An 18,219-nucleotide genomic window follows, 5' to 3' on the forward strand; every position below is an offset into this window, starting at 1 on the left:
GACAAATTTTTTTTTTTACAAGCTTCTAGGTCATGCAAAGTATTCATTCAATCAATCCTTCTCATCCCGTATTAAGGGTCTGTACATGGTCCAACAAACATTTCCGAGCTCATCTTTACTAGGGGCATTATTAGGAATGAATACTTCTTAGATGGTAACTAAAAGAAATACCCGGGGGTTATCCTATCTCTTTCCGCTTTCCTACTGGCAAATACTAATGTGCGGACAGGTTTTTCTCCATTTCTGACGTTACTTTCTTGATTTTTATTTTATATTTGGGTTTTACTATATATGTACACGAATGACACCATACTTACCAGTTCCACTGGTCTCAGCCACTTCCCCCGAAGGCTACTGCTCTTCTTTTACTGGTTGGATACTCCTCTGAGTGCATAAGAAATGGCTGAAACCAATCAGGTCGCTTTCTCCTCCTAGATAAAACTTCGACATTCATTAGTACATATATAGGTTACATTCATATTTTTCGTATTTTTATTATTTTCTATAGTTTGTATGCTGGCCGTAACTGCTTCCACATCTACATATAGCGGTGTACTTGCTTTCTCTTTTTTTTTTTCTACTTGTTTATTGTTGCTACTAGTTCAAATAGTTCTTATATTTCCGTTCTTGTCTTATATGACTTTGGTTAGACACACTACCTGCAATACCTTAAGACCAAACTCACCAACCCCAGGGAATGATGCCCTATCTTCAGCAGTCATACGCACCCATTCATTGCAATGAGCCTCCATGTGTGGACCATATTTCCCACACATAATAAACCTTGCTGACCCTCTCGGCCGCAATTCTCCAGCCTGAACCCTGCATAAAGAAACGTCTCTCACTTGAGCAACTGGCTCCCATATTTGTGGGCATTTTCCCACAAACACCAAAATACTCAATGCAAGCAGACGGTGAAAGTTCACTGAGCACTCTTCACCCGCTCTCGACCACGTTGGCAAGTACTACGATACCCTGTTGATAGTGGAAGGCAATGTACCCAACCTAGGGCCCTATCAGACCAGCAGCACCGTAATTTCTTTCGGTGGAGGTTCTGTTGGAATCTTTTCCTGAGAGAGGCAGCGAAAAAATTCCTTTTCGATATCTTTCCACTGGAATTTTTGTAGGGTGAAAAACAGAGAAATTAGATAACTGTTGTTCACCCATTCCAGTGGAATTCCACCAGGGAGATTTCCTGACGTTATCAAAGAAAAACCCCTTGTTTACACAATCACATCTGCGTATGCTTTTCCACAGTGCATATGACACAATAGTATCACGTTGTGCTGTGTAGAACACACGGACGTGCGGTTCAATCGCACAGCCTATAGATACTTGTTATCTATATGCCATACAATCGCGGGAGTCGAATTCACAAGCTGCGCTCCTCAGCCGGAGCGTGACACAAAACGTTTATCTGTTTGGGATTCACTTTTACTTCAATTTCACAATTCTTATTTTTCACAATTCACAATTCCCTATTACACTCCTCTGCAAATCTCCTCACGCTTTGCGTATTTCCACAATATGTTCACGTAAGGTGGCGGTCCTTACGCCACCGGGCCTCTACTAGCCCAGTTTTCCCATGGGACCCGAATTTCCGGGGCTCAGCTCCACTCAGTCTTACTTTCACTCACTTAGATACACCTTGTTTTTCTTTTCTGTACAGAAAATTTCACTCCCTTTGATTGATGGTTTTAACCCAGAGGCAGTACCGTCTAAACAAAGTCTTACACTAATCTGCTTTTGAAATCGGATAGTTATGTGCTATTGTATTAAATGTATACTATCCCGCCTTTAATTGTACAACTCTTGTGTGATTTATACCTTGCACCCGCAATACTGCGCAACCTTGCGTAACCACGCGACCGTGCTTGCCTTTACGTCACGTCTGCGACCCTGCGCCACATGCAAGCTCCTGTACTTTGTCCATACCATGTGTACAAACATGCATTCGCTACTCAATAAACCACACAATCTCTATAAATGTGAGCAATAAAACTACTATCGCTCACAAACATAACACACAGTTGTTTCCATATAAACCTAAGCAACTAGGCCAGAACTGCGTTTTGTGTTTTACGATTACACCCTTAATACACTATTTCAAATATATTCTATATAGCAAACAAATGTATCCGATTTCACACAGATCTATAATGACTGCAATAATCTATAATTTAAATGCTATGATTCAGATTGGATAACTATCTTGCAGAACATACACTGATATAAATATACACATAATTATAATATTATATACACTGCTCAAAAAATAAAGGGAACACTAAAATAACACATCCTAGATCTGAATGAATGAAATATTCTTATTAAATACTTTGGGGGTCATTCCGAGTTGTTCGCTTGGTAAAAATCTTCGCATCGCAGCGATTTTCCGCTTAATGCGCATGCGCAATGTCCGCACTGCGACTGCGCCAAGTAAATTTGCTATGCACTTAGGAATTTTACTCACGGCATTTTCATCGTTCTGGCGATCGTAATGTGATTGACAGGAAATGGGTGTTACTGGGCGGAAATAGGCCGTTTTATGGGCGTGTTGGAAAAATCGCTACCGTTTCTGGAAAAAACGCAGGAGTAGCCGGAGAAACGGGGGAGTGTCTGGGCGAACGCTGGGTGTGTTTGTGACGTCAAACCAGGAACGACAAGCACTGAACTGATCGCAGAAGCCGAGTAAGTCTGGAGCTACTCAGAAACTGCTACGAGGTGTGTAATCACAATATTGCGAATACATCGTTCGCAATTTTAAGATGCTAAGATTCACTCCCAGTAGGCGGCGGCTTAGCATGAGCAAATCTGCTAAAATCCGCTTGCGAGCGAACAACTCAGAATGACCCCCCTTGTTCTTTACATAGTTGAATGTGCTGACAACAAAATCACACAAAAATTATCAATGGAAATCAAATTTATTAACCCATGGAGGTCTGGATTTGGAGTCACACTCAAAATTAAAGTGGAAAAACACACTACAGGCTGATCCAACTTTGATGTAATGTCCTTAAAACAAGTCAAACTGAGGCTCAGTAGTGTGTGTGGCCTCCACGTGCCTGTATGACCTCCCTACAACCCACACAAGTGGCTCAGGTAGTGCAGCTCATCAAGGATGGCACATCAATGCGAGATGTGGTAAGAAGGTTTGCTGTGTCTGTCAGCGTAGTGTCCAGAGCATGGAGGCGCTACCAGGAGACAGGCCAGTACATCAGGAGACATGGAGGAGGCCGTAGGAGGGCAACAACCCAGCAGCAGGACCGCTACCTCCTCCTTTGTGCAAGGATGAACAGGAGGAGCACTGCCAGAGCCCTGCAAAATGACCTCCAGCAAGCCACAAATGTGCATGTGTCTACTCAAACGATCAGAAACACACTCCATAAGGGTGGTATGAGGGCCCAACGTCCACAGGTGGGGGTTGTGCTTACAGCCCAACACCGTGCAGGACGTTTGGCATATGCCAGAGAACACCAAGATTGGCAAATTCGCCACTGGCACCCTGTGCTCTTCACAGATGAAAGCAGGTTCTCACTGAGCATGTGACAAATGTGACAGAGTCTGGAGATGCCAAGGAGAACGTTCTGCTGCCTGCAACATCCTCCAGCATGACCGGTTTGGCAGTGGGTCAGTAATGGTGTGGGGTGGCCTTTCTTTGGGGAGCTGCACAGCCCTCCATGTGCTCGCCAGAGGTAGCCTGACTGCCATTAGGTACCGAGATGAGATCCTCAGACCCCTTGTGAGACCATATGCTGGTGCGGTTGGCCCTGGGTTCCTCCTAATGCAAGACACTGCTAGACCTCATGTGGCTGGAGTGTGTCAGCAGTTCCTGCAAGATGAAGGCATTGATGCTATGGACTGGCCCGCCCGTTCCCCAGACCTGAATCCAATTGAGCACATCTGGGACATCATGTCTTGCTCCATCCACCAACGCCACGTTGCACCACAGACTGTCCAGGAGTTGGCGGATGCTTTACTCCAGGTCTGGGAGGAGATCCCTCAGGAGACCATCCGCCACCTCATCAGGAGCATGCCCAGGCATTGTAGTGAGGTCATACAGGCACGTGGAGGCCACGCACACTACTGAACCTCATTTTGACTTGTTTTAAGGACATTACATCAAAGTTGGATCAGCCTGTAGTGTGTTTTTCCACTTTAATTTTGAGTGTGACTCCAAATCCAGACCTCCATGGGTTAATAAATTTGATTTCCATTGATAATTTTTGTGTGATTTTGTTGTCAGCACATTCAACTATGTAAAGAACAAAGTATTTAATAAGAATATTTAATTCATTCAGATCTAGGATGTGTTATTTTAGTGTTCCCTTTATTTTTTTTGAGCAGTGTATATACCATTTACTGCACTCCTATGAGACACCTCACCTCTTCACTGCCTCTAATTTGCATATCAAATATATTTGCCTTGCCTGTACTAAAAAAAAGTGGTTACCCAAGTTAATTTGCATTTCAATTGCCATCCTACCCTAGTAAACAGACTCCACAAATCTTGGAGGAAAAGAAAGGAAATAAAACCTCTCTTTCCTTTTTCCTATCTGTATGCAACCCCCTACTTGATGTAAGATAATTACACACAGACAAGAAAAAAAAAACATTCACTTATCTCACCATATACTCTCACTAGGCCCAATTGAAACTATTTGTAATTGACTATGGCATGGGTTAAATAAATTCATTGGTAACTTATAAATGGTGCTGGATTTGTAGATATATGGAAACTTTGTGACAAAAGGAAACTGATTGTTCTAACCAGAATGAAAGCCAGCTATTTAGAAAGTGACCTTCCTAAAATGGCCACTGCTCCTCCCCCTTCCACATCCATGAGGCTTACACAAGATGGTAGACAGGCCATGTGGCTAGGCCAAAATGGAGGACAGACCATGCGGCTCCCTTGTCACAAAGAAATCACACTCTATACAGGCACCAAAAGTTACTTTAGGCCTGAGTTTAAAAAGTATACATATTTTCTCAGCATGCTAACACAGCTATATTATGGCTATGCAGCAACTTTTAAATGTACTTTAAATCTACTTAACAGATAAACAATCCAATCTGAATCAAACACAATATGACTTATTTTAACTTTGTTTTGCAACAATAAAAATACGCTGTAGCATCTTAAATATTATGAGAAACACATTGTCCCTTGAATTTCATATCAGCGCCTTACTAATAACACAATAAAACACATGGATGTGATTCATCAGCATCACGATTCGTCCCCCATTAGCTGGTCGACCACAGCCGTGCTTGTAATGTACAGTGCATCATTAAGAACGTGATATCGCGGACGCAACCCTATCTGTAAAAGTAATTTTGCTTTCTAACAAATATTTAAAATGCAAGCTCTATTATATACTGTGGACGCCTGCGCATCTTATTACCATGTGCTATGAATGTGCGCTATGCATCGCAAAACACTGCATCCCATAAGAGAAAACAATACACCCACACATTATCTGAGTTCCAAAGCTCATTGATGTATATATTTGTTATTAAATGGATATGTATTCAATATATCACAATGTACAGTATATATATAGTTACATGGTTACAATTTATACAGTAAGCAGGAATCCATACAAACTTTTTCATTACAGACACGGCCAGTAATACATCACCATATTTTGCTCAAATGCTCACTACGTTCCATATCATTCTCTCTGTCTCTCAGTAAAATCATGCAGCCACTGGACAGACAGCATCTCCATCATCATCTGGGACAAAACAGGAAACTCTTCTATATCTCTTCAGCTATATCTCTGAGACTGTTGGGGTATACAGATTTCTTGCTATTGGTCTAGGGGAGGGAACTTTCTCATTCATGATGAGTCATTGGTCAGTGTGAGGGCTTTAGTTCAAGGTTGCTAGTCACTGGTTTCCTGTCCATCACATGCTCTTTTGAACATATATTTTGTTCTAGTAAAAGTGGCTTCATATTCCTACATTTAATCATATCTACTTGTTGCAATGAGCTACAACTTAATAACAGGCATCAAATTGATACACACATTAATCTGGTTACTTTGACACCAAGCACAACAAGTCCATCTTGCTCCGTTCCAATAATACACATACATGACGTTACTCCATTATATAATTTAAAACTTTATGATGTCTGGCACTTGATATGTTCAAATTATGTGCTGTATGAAATATGTGTTAAATATATCTTTGATGCATGTCTGTGTAAATGTGTATGTTACCATATATTGCGGTGCGCGCTGTGCGTATTCGCAAGTATAGCGACTCATAATGTGTGGAGTCTGTATGTTCTCTCTGTGTAATATTTTTGACTTCGACACTGGCCACCAGAGAATGAAGATATGCTATACACTGGTCACCAGAGAATGGAGGTATGCTATACACTGGCCATTAGATAATGTAGATATACTATACACTGTTCACCAGAGAATGGAGATATGCTATACACTGGCCACCAAAGAATGGAGATATACTATACACTGGCGACCAGAGAATGGACATATACTATACACTGGTCACCAGAGTTTGGAGATATGCTATACACTGGTCACTTGAGAATGGAGATATGCTATACACTGGCCACCAGAGAATGGAGATATGCTATACACTGGTCACCAGAGAATGGAGATATACTATACACTGGCCACCAGAGAATGGAGATATGCTATACACTGGTCACCAGAGATTGGAAATATGCTATACACTGGTCACCAGAGAATGGATATTTGCTATACACTGGTCGCCAGATAATGGAGATATACTATATATTGCCCACCAGAGAATCTAGGTATGCTATACTTATACTGACCACAGGAGGGAAAATGTAAAACATGATGATACTGCTTTCTAATAAACATAGTACCAATACTGAGCTGTTTTTCTTCACAAAATCTGGAATAAATTGGACATCTGGAGTGTATAGGAGTTTCTAGAGCTATTAGGTATACAGGAAATGTGCAAGACTGGGAAATACTTCCATTTGAATTTGTTCACAGGAGAGACATTGGTGTAATTATGGACTAAGGAAACCAAGATAGTATATAACCCAAAGGTTACTAACCAGTCGTGTTGGAGATCTCGCCCTCCGGACAACGGACACAGTAGTGGCAGCAAGATTGTCGAGGTCTGTCCTGACTTTTTTGATATCCAGGGAAGCAGCTCTCAGTGCACACAGAGCGGGGAGTCTGTGACAATAGAATTCAATATTATATATATATATATATATATATATACAGTACAGTGCAAAAGTTTTAGGCAGTGGTGGAAAAATGCTGCAGGGAGGTTGTTCCAAGCATCTTGGAGAACTTAACACAGACCTTCTGTGGATGTAGGCAAGCTCAAATCCTTCTGTCTCTTTATGAAATCCCAGACATACTCAATGATGTTAAGATCAGGGCTCTGTGGGGTCCATACCTCCACTTCCAGGACTCCTTTTTCTACTTTATGCTGTAGATAGTTCTTAATGACATTGGCTGTATGTTTGAGGTCATTATCCTATTGCAAAATAAATTTGGAGCTAATAAGACACCTCCCTGATGGTATTGCATGATGAATAAGTATCTAACTGTATTTTTCAGCATTGAGGACACCATTAATCCTGACCAAATCCATAACTTCATATGTTGAAATGCATCCCCAAACTTGCAAGAAACCTCCACCATGCTTTACTGTTGCCAGCAGACACTCATTATTGCACCTCTGTAAAGCCTTTTGGTGCACAAACTGCCTTCTGTTACAGTCATGTTTTTCTGCACCCGTTCCTATGTTTTCCTGCATTGTTGAGGTGCTTGGTCTTGATTCCACACTGAAGGTATATCTTTTGTCTGCAGTTCTTCCATGAAGAGCACTTCTGGCCAGACTTCCCTGAACAGTAGATGGGAGTACTTGGGTTCCACTTGTTTCTGCCAGTTCTGAGCTGATGGCACTGCTGGACTTCATCTGATTTCAAAGGAAAGTAAGCATGATGTGTCTTTCATCTGATGCACTAAGTTTCTTTGGCCAAACACTGGTCTACAGTCCTCAATGTTGCCCATTTCTTTGTGATTCGATGCTGAGAAATACAGGCAGGTACTTATCCATCATTCAATACCATCAGGGAGGCATCTGATTGACTGAAAGTGATGATATGGCCCACGCATGGCCCTGATCTCAACATCATTGATTCAATCTGGGATTACATAAAGAGACAGCAGGATTTGAGCAAGCCTACATCCACAGAATATCTGTGGAAGGTCAGCAGGATGTTTGGAACAACCTCCCGGTTGCGTTTCCTACAAAATCTGTGTGCAAGTGTACCTAGAAGAATTGATGATGTTTTGAAGGCAAAGGGTAGTCGCACCAAATATTGATGTGATTTAGATTTCTCCTCTGTTCATTCACTTTGTATTTTGTTAATTGATAAAAATAAACTATTTACACTTTTAATTTTGGATGCAATCTTATTTTGCAGCATTTTTTTCTACAACTGCCTAAAACTTTTGCACACTAATATATGTATGTGCATACATATATAACTTGTGTTTTTTTGGGGGGGAATATATGTGTGTGTGTATATATATATATATATATAAAACATGGTTCCATGTTCAATACTCTGATGACGCTGTAACTATGCTGGATTATTTACTGATTTGCAACTACCTTGAAAAAGGTCCCAGCAAGGGACCGAAACGTTGGTGAGCCCTTTCAATTCCTGTTTGTTATGGACATTTGAGGAACCATTATTATAATTTTTGAATAAAAAAATCTTTTTGGCATTTATTAAGCAAGACTGGAGAGTGCTATCTGTCTTCCACCCCGGTGGATGTACTCTGTATTATATATATATATATATATATAGCATGCAAGTAAACGGGCGGCACTCTCCAGACTTTCAAGTTTCAATAGCGTCCTTTAATCCTACGTTACGTTTCGGGCTCCCGCCCGTCGTCAGGGATTGTGTATGATTGTCCCTGACGATGGGCGGGAGCCCGAAACGTAACGTAAGATTAAAGGACGCTATTGAAACTTGAAAGTCTGGAGAGTGCCGCCCGTTTACTTGCATGCTATTAAAGGGTTTCTGGGCCGGGGAGGGCACCAGAGCAAGTACCTATGAGACCTTGGCAATACTGAGTGCCGGATCGAACCGAATATTTATATATATATATATATATATATATATATATAGACATAGTAATTTTGGACTTGAGGAGCCTGTGAAATACTGATCAAAAATTGTTTTTGTTTCCATAGTTCATTAACAGTCCCTAAAAGTATATGTGTCCCAAAAAATTATATTTATATACATGGGTTCATCCTGGTAAAGAGAATAAGGACAAAAAGCTGGTGTCTTTCCTTGAGCTCAGATAAGCTTTTATTGCACTGACCACTGACACATTTGTTCTTGAACGCTTAACTTTTTTTTGTGTATGTGTGTAATACATTTTTTAAAACCATATTGCACTATATATATTTTTTTCTTTTTCAACTGTATATTATCCATGGTAAAATGAAATCCTGAGAGGATGGTGTAAGCTGAGAACCAGTTCCCGGATGTATTATTTATACAAGCGCTTTTAGCCCAAATGGTGTACCCTGGGATTAATTTGGGTATGTGTGGAAGAATACATTTTATATGTCACCTTGTAAAAATCACATTTAATGCACCAGGAGGCGCCTTTTGGCCACTTTTTACTACAGGAATCTTGCTTATGGAGACACCAGATTTGGCGTTGAGCAGCCACTGGACAATCCAGGGAGTGCATATACAGAGAAAATTCAGAATGCCAGCAAGGGAAGGGTGTTCTGAGAGCAACAAGCCTCTTGCGGGCTCAGTGGTGACCGCATGTTCTATTTCCACTCTATGGGCTCAGTGGACACCAACGAGTAGGAATAGTCCCTGCTAGTCGGGATTCTCAGGGGGCGGGATGTAGGGGGAGGTGCTGTTTCCACCGGTCACATAAATACATCCCATATACACATAGTCATTTTGGGCTTGAGGAGCCTGCACACGTCACACACAGAGTGTCAAGCATCTGGTTATTCCTTTATTGCTCCTCTCCCTGACGTCACATTGACATTGTACATTCCTCAATTTCTTTCTAGGTGACTAAACTATACAATATTGAAAACACCATCCAAATCCATCCCGTAGTTTGTGCATGATGCCAGAATGAACAGACAGACCAACAAAAATTCAGAATTTTTTTTTTGGGTCTCCATAGTTCATACACAGTCCCATGAGGACATTTCTCGAAAAATAAACATCTATCTCCAGACACCACCATCACACCTTTATTATAGTATAGATAAACTTCTACTGCAATTCTAGATGAGACCTCAGGTGCAAGAGTCAAAAGGCTTACGATCATTAGGTCAACAAGACTTAGGTCAACAAGACTTAGGTAGACCACTATTGGGCGACATGCATTAGGTTGACATGGTCACTAGGTCGACATGGTCATCAGGTTGACATGTACTAGATCGACATGGAAAAAGGTTGACATGAATTTTTCACATTGTTTTTAATTTTTTCAACTTTTTCATACTTTACGATCCACGTGAACTACGATTGGGAATGGTAACCGAGCGAAGCGAGCCATACGAGGGGACACAGTGCACTAATTGGGGTTCCCCGTCACTTTACGAAGAAAACGACAACAAAAAAAATTAAAAAACTATTGTCGACCTTTTTGACTCATGTCGAGCTAGTGACCATGTTGACCTAATGCCTGTTGACCAATAGTGGTTGACCTAATGACTATCGACCTAAGTCTGTCGACCTAATAACCCATACCCGAGTCAAAACATAGTAACTTCAAGTTATTGCACAGATGCCCTGCCGATCTTCATTTCTTTTTCATTACTGTTCTTGGAAAATATATATTCCCAACGGTCAACTGGAAAATAAATATTCCCAAAGGTCAACTGGAAAATACATATTCCCAAAGGTCAACTGGAAAATTCATATTCCCAAAGGCCAACTGACTCAACTGAGAAGCAATTGTAGTGATACAACCGCATTTCAGGGTCAAGTAAAAAATATGCTGGAAAGTTTTATAACTAGAAGTTCTCCAACTGAGCTCTTAGGGGCAGAAATGACAAAGGAGTAACAATACGTATAGCACTAATAGTAATAAAATAAGTCAACCTTGATAGAAATGATAACACAGACAATTATACTGTAGGGTATCCGGATGATAGATAGACAGTGTCTAGATAGACAGTCAATAGATAGACACCATGGGGGAAATGTAATAGGGTGTGAGAATCAGAAAGTGAGAGATTTTGGTAAAATTCTCCTGTTTTTTTAAAGTGGCAATTATTTACATGGTAAAACCAGGTTGATTTTGCCATGTAAATTGCCAGATCGTTACCCTGATACTCAACTTTCAAAAAAGTAGGTGAAAATGTTCATTTTCACCTAGTGCTGTAGAGATTGATGAATAATGACTAGACCCCCAAGTATTTCCCTAGACCAGTGATTTTCAACCTTTTTCCACTCGCGGCACACCTACAAGACTTTAAAATTGCCAAGGCACACCATCAGTGCCCCACGGGATAAAAACCGCATATACACACATTGGCCCCCATGGCAATTAAACAAAAACACAGGCCCCACAGAAGTGCAAACACATTGGCCCCCACAGTACTAAAACTAATTTATAATAATGCCACACACTGTCCCCCAGAGTAATTCAACCACACACTGCCTCCCCAACTAATTTCACCTGCAACTTAACCTGGCCACTATTTACTCCTTATTTATAACTGTATAATGCAGAAGGAGTCATCAGGACCACGTCTAAAATTCCCCACCAGCAGTACAAAATTGCCACTTCGTATATGCACAGCTCCATATTGCATAAACATTGTCCCCACAGTAATGTCACATTGCCCCCCAAATAGAAATTCCACTCACTGCCCCCCCCCCAGTAATTCCACACACTGCCCCCCAATAGTAATTCCATACAATATCTGCCCCCACCCCACAGTAATTCCACACATACATAATGGAAAAAAATATATATAAATAACCTGATCTGGCAGAAGTGAGGAGCATTGAGTGGATGGACCAGGCAGTGGCAGCGACAGCACGGCGCAGCAGCAGCACGGAGCAGCAGTGGGTGGGCCGTGCGTGACCTATGTCTCGCCATAGGTCATGGGTGGGTAGCGGAAGTGCACAGCACTGCCGAACCGGCTACTGATTGCAGCGGCAGCTGTGCTGGCATCTCTGGCGGGCGGCAGCAGGTCTCTCTCTGGCGGGCGGCAGCAGGTCTCTCTGGCGGGCGGAAGCAGGTCTCTCTGGCGGGTGGAAGCAGGTCTCTCTGGCGGGCGGAAGCAGGTCTCTCTCTGGCGGGCGGAAGCAGGTCTCTCTCTGGCGGCGGCGCAGGTCTCTCTCTGGCGGGCGGCAGCGGAATCTCTGGCGGAGGGCAGCGGCATCTCTGGCAGACGGCGGCACACCTGGCAACCGCTCGCGGCACACTAGTGTGCCGCGGCACAGCGGTTGAAAAACACTGCCCTAGACTCTGCAGTAACTTTCTTGGAATAAGAGGAGTATTCTGGAGCTGGCGTCACATCACTGAATTCACTATTAATCTTTGCATTAAATAGAAAGTTGACTCTAATGGTACCTGAAGAAATTTTGGAGGCCACTGAATGGCACTCCTGTTTACTTGAAGTTGATAATCCTGTCCATCGCCATAAATATGTCTGACATGCTTCTTTTGTAAACTTTTGTCAGGCAGAAAGATGACATTTAATAAATCAAACTTGGCTGGAATGTCTCCATTATCAAAGCGTATCTCCTCTCCTCCCGGTGTAGTAAACCGTATATTCTTCAGGTATCTGTTAATCTGGAAATCAGTGTTAGAGAACTGTCAGTGACTATATCCACATAATGGGCTTGATATAGAGGTGGGTACAGACGCGGCTGTGTCTATTGGGGGTCGCACGCTTGTGACTTTGTGTAAGTGCTGCTACAAACCATTTTTCCTTGTGCACAAGTGTGCATCTGTACCTACAAGGGAAGACATGGCCAATCGGAGCAGCTGTACATGATGTCATACTATTGGTATTATACTATTGGTTCAACTAGATGGCACCAATGACAGATTCAGTTTTCCTTTCTTAGTATGGCCACCTATGTCAGGAACTGTGTGACCCGACTTGTTGGGAAAACAATATTTTGCACCTGCTATATGGAGATGTAAGTGACATGTATCCAGTTCCAAGATATTCCAATCTCCATCTGCTGTCTGTCCCTCTGTCAGCACGCACTTGAGCCTGCGTGACATGTGTCTGACACAGAGTTAATCATAAAACAACCACCTGGTCTGTCTACAGAAATGATTACACTTCAAGTATCTCTGACACTCACTTATAGTTTCCCAATTATTGCCACCACAGAAAGTGTTTCAGGAGCAATACTCCATCTTAGAGTTTCCCTACATAATTACAATTAAACTCCAGATATCACTCCCCAGGTAATAAACTGTAGTTTAAATATGCCAGCTCCACATGCAAGATGGATCCAATAAGAATCACAGAGGCCAAACTTATTAAATTAACTTCAGTATGAAAAAGATACAATGGATATACAAAAAAACAAAAAACAATTAATAAGAATTACATTCAAAAATAGTTTTAGGCAAGTCATTTTTTTATAAACAAAGAAAAAAATAAAAGTCTCATTAACAGTACATGAATGTGACTCAATATCAAATTGTATCCCAAGAACTGTACAAAGTTCTGTATATGGTAAATGATATTTATCCCTACCTGTGTGTCCTTGGCTTCCTGTGTCAATACAAATTAGCCAAGATTCTGTTTGTCAACATCTTTCTTTTGCATGATGACATTCCCCATGCCAACTTCATGTTGATGAAAAGTGTATACAAGTAATATATAAAACTACATAATTTTACCACTATCTATCTATCTATAATTTGCAATCCTAATGGGCTATATATAAATCTGATATCCTCCCCCTCACCTGGAATTTTCACAGAAAAATAACTAACCCTGTAGTTGGACATTACTCCTAAAGGGTATATTGAAGGTCACCATGCTGGTAATTAAAATAAATACACTTAATAAATATAAACGGTTACATGTTGCGTAATATGGCAAGTAAGTATAACTCAACATGCACCATCAAATCTGTGTGTATATATATATATATATATATATATATATGAGATGTGAAATGCTAGGATTATATAGCTTCTGAATAGCAGTGGAGAAATGCATCCATATGTGGCTGGATTAATCAATATTGTGAGAATATCCATTAATAGGTGATTGAGTATATGTAGAAAAAAAATTCTCTTCAGCTTACATTTTTGTCTACAGATACTCAATCACCTATTAATTGATATTCTCACAATATTGATATATGGATGCATTTCTCCACTGCTATTCAGATGCTATATAATCCAAGCATTTTAGATCTCATATGGGTATATATCCAAATTAGATGTGGCATGTTGAATTACACCAACCTATGGTCATATCACACAGTAATGCTGCTCTCTAGAACATGAAATTGCCATTAATACACTCATTGTCAGACTGGGGCATGTAGGGCCCACAGGGGCAATGCAGTGGTAGGGGCCCATGTTTAGGGGTGTGACCAGTCCGCAGAGGGGTGTGGCCTGCCACCTCAGTGGTTTGAGTAACCATTTATATAACTGACAATATATAAAGCAGCAGCACCTGTCAATTAAGTACAATGGGGCAGATGTATTAAACCTGGAAAAAGCATAAAGAAGTGATAAAACGGTGATAAGTGCAAGGTGATAATGCACTGGCCAATCAGCTCATAACTGTCAATTTACATATTGGAGCTGATTGGCTGGTGGGTTATCACCTTCCACTTATCATTGCTTTATCACTTCTCCAGGCTTAATATATCTGCCCCAGTATGTACAATGCAAACAGATGGCGCTGCTGTTTAGGCAGGTACAGTATATACAGTAGTTGCCAATTGAAAGCAGCAGGGTTTATATATAGCCAACATTCATTTATGGCATGACTGCTGCTTTTTTATTAAGATGTCAATGCAGAGCAGATGTCTCTGAAACCCACAGTGACCCTGCTCACTGACAATGACTGATTGCATATTGTCACTGAGGAGCTTCTGGGGTTCTTTAGCACACTGGACATCAGGAGATACCCCCAAAGGAGAGGATGTAAGTTTATTCTTCTCTGGACAGGTGACATTCATGTGCCCCACAGAGGAAGATGGTCACAGGGGAAGGGAGAGGGAGACAGGGAGAAGCAGAAGGAGAGGCTGACAGGGAGAGGATGTTGTTGAGAGGAAGAGGGTCACAGGGAGATAAAGAGGGTGGCAGGCAAAGGGTCACAGGGAGAGGCAGAGGGTGACAGGCGAGGATGGTGGGGAGAGGAAAAGGGTGATGGGTAGAGGCAGAGGGTGACTGGGAGAGGTTGACAGGGAGAGGATGAGGATAAAGGGGAGAGTATGAGGGTACAGGCAGAAGGCGATGGGGAAAAGTTGATGGGGAAAAGAGTGTCATGGATAGAGGAAGAGGGTGGCAGGGAGAGGAAAGTGAATATTATACATGAGACATCTTTTCATTTTGTCTGCTGTACCTGCCATGCCACCCGTTTCTCCACACCCTGTCCACTCCCGTGGGAATACATTGCTTGCAGTGCATGAGCCAGAGAGTAAACCGCAGAGTAAAAACTGAAGGTGTACCGGAAATTGTCCACGTCATACAGAGAGGGACTGACAGCTCGCAGACTATATGTCTCGTTACATGGAGGTGCTTGGAATTCTTTGACATTTTCAAGCATATTAGGTAAACAACCAAAGTTGTCCTTCCAAAAATAATGTAAAATGTTGTTTTTTGGGTAACTCTCGGGGCTCACACTGAGCAAAAAATCCTTCAGACCAGGAATCTCCCCTTTGTGAAAATGGATCAAAAGTGACCCATTAAGAGCAAACGTGGTCCTAACCTTATGAAATTGAAAAGTTCCAAATAATATAAATACTTTCCTTAGGTTTGGAAAATCTTCTAGAAAAGAGAGCAAATTATAATTCTCTGAGCTAGAACAAAGTATTACTACATTGGAGGATGAATGAGAAATTATATTAAAAGTTTCTAAATTGCTTATTGGATAATTCTCAATAATAATGATTGAATACTCAATGCAGATTCTGTTCTGAGACATCACACGTTGCAGTTCCATGCTGGTTCGCTGACTGTTCTCATCATCTGAAGAGACAATCCCCACCTAGGTCCAGCCAAATTCCTGAAATAAGAGGACAACTGCCAAAAATTGAGCAGTCTCAACAGGGACCGTGCGGTAAAAGTAGGGAAACAGGAACTTATTGTTAAACACAGGATCCATCGCTCCATAGCTGATCTGCAATATAAAATAAAACATCCATGTGTTACTAATGGATCTGATTAAACTTCTAAAGGAAGAGAGCTAAGAAAATATATGAGAAATATTTTTTGAAAATATTTATGGCATTATTGTGCATGTTAGTAAAATATTGGAATCTAATATGCAAACTGTATTAGATTTATACTATACCAATTGGAATAACTTATTAAAAACGTCTTAGGACTTGGATGTCAAACATCATCATGTAGACAATCGGCACTTATGCAATATCAGATTTAGTTTAAAGTGATTTCAGTCTGGTTTCTGACAGCACTAAATCCGGAAACTGGCTCCATGACTTGTGTTCCACTATGAAATGCAAGCAGCACTTTAAACTAAACTATAAATGCATTTCAAGTTGGAATATGGAAGTAATAAGTACCACCCACCACAGTCTAGATAAAGAAAGATTTCAGGGTGATTTTGGTTAAAAAAAGTATTATTCTGCCAGATGGTGTTATTTTACCTGTAACCCATCAAAAGATTATTATAGCTGGGTGCAAACAGTGTTCCCATAGCCGTTCCTTGAGTTTATAAAAAGAAATGCTCTTTGATCTCAAAATAAACATGGTAAAATATAAAAGTTACAGTATGCTATCTAAAATGAAACCAACATGTACTATCACAAGTTGTATTTCATTTTTAAGGAAAAATGTAGTGGCTGTAAGACCAAGCATGACCTCATGCAAACTCATCTGTCCATTTAAACGTATGTACATATCTTTCTCCCTCACATCATCATGCAGTCTAAGAACAGAATGCAACCAATTTTTATGTAAGAAAATCAGTTGTTACATCATGATTTGCTTGTGACTGTAAATACCTGGGTTTGGAATTTTGCTTATTTATGCATAGTCAATGATAGCATGCTGGCCTGGTGTTTGCATACTTTTATACAGTGTCACTTTCACCTACAACCAACTAAACTTTTGCCTCACTGGTAGCCTTTATTAATTTGCCAAGTATTCCTTTAGATGTAATTTAGGGTCAGCTGTGCTGATCAATTTGCCTTTACATACAGTATGTAAATTGTTTACAGTACTTATTGTTTGTAAATGAACAGTTGAACAACACCAGTAAGAAAAGTATTTGAATGTTTACATTTAAATATTGCAACTTTTTGACACTCCAAGCCTAAAGAACTGCACTTTTATCTCAAACGAACCATGGAGGTCATTCATACTGATTGCTGCTGTGTGTTTTTGCACAGCGGGCGAACAGGTCATAACAGCATATGCGTATGCACTGTATTGCGCACACGCATCGGACAACAACAACTGGGATCGCCGGTCGGTAACAGGATGGTGTGAAAAATCCGTTCGCACGGGCGTTCGCAAGGTGATTGACACAAGGAAGCCATTTGTGGGTGGTAACTGACCGCTTTCTGGGAGTGTTCGGGAAAATGCAGGCATGCCCAAGCGTTTTCAGAGAGGGTGTCTGACATCAGCTCCGGCCCCGATCAGCCTGATTCTATTGCTCTGGAATGGTAAGTCCTTTACTGCACAGAGACTGCACACACAGAGTTTTAGCAGTTCGGCATACAGAGTTTTAGCAGTTCGGCATACACATAGCATCATACATCTCCTCACTCATCTCAAAATATCTCCCTACCAGACCTCTCCGCTCTGCACAAGATCTGCGTCTCTCATCCACATGTATTACCTGTTCCCACTCAAAATTACAGGACTTTACCCGGGCTTCACCCACTCTGTGGAATGCACTCCCACGCACAATAAGACTCTCCTCTAGTCTCCAAACCTTTAAACGTTCTCTGAAAACTCATCTCTTCAGACAAGCCTACCAAATTTTAGACCCACACAC

General features: G+C 41.2%; 1 protein-coding gene across 1 annotated transcript in view; it reads right to left on the reverse strand.

The window, feature by feature from the left end:
- The window catches only part of LOC134910758 (vomeronasal type-2 receptor 26-like), a 32,948-nt gene extending 16,751 nt beyond the window's left edge, over positions 1-16,197 (reverse strand). The window contains exons 1-5 of the mRNA XM_063919141.1: positions 15,598-16,197; positions 12,660-12,839; positions 7,609-7,944; positions 7,420-7,500; positions 7,067-7,190 (exon numbers count right to left, since the gene is read on the reverse strand). Of these exons, the coding sequence (XP_063775211.1) occupies positions 7,067-7,190; positions 7,420-7,500; positions 7,609-7,944; positions 12,660-12,839; positions 15,598-16,197 (1,321 nt within the window). The remainder of the gene's footprint in view (positions 1-7,066; positions 7,191-7,419; positions 7,501-7,608; positions 7,945-12,659; positions 12,840-15,597) is intronic.
- Positions 16,198-18,219: the final 2,022 nt, after the last annotated feature.

This window comes from Pseudophryne corroboree, chromosome 4 (assembly GCF_028390025.1).
Source record: "Pseudophryne corroboree isolate aPseCor3 chromosome 4, aPseCor3.hap2, whole genome shotgun sequence".
Classification (NCBI taxonomy): Eukaryota; Metazoa; Chordata; class Amphibia; order Anura; family Myobatrachidae; genus Pseudophryne; species Pseudophryne corroboree.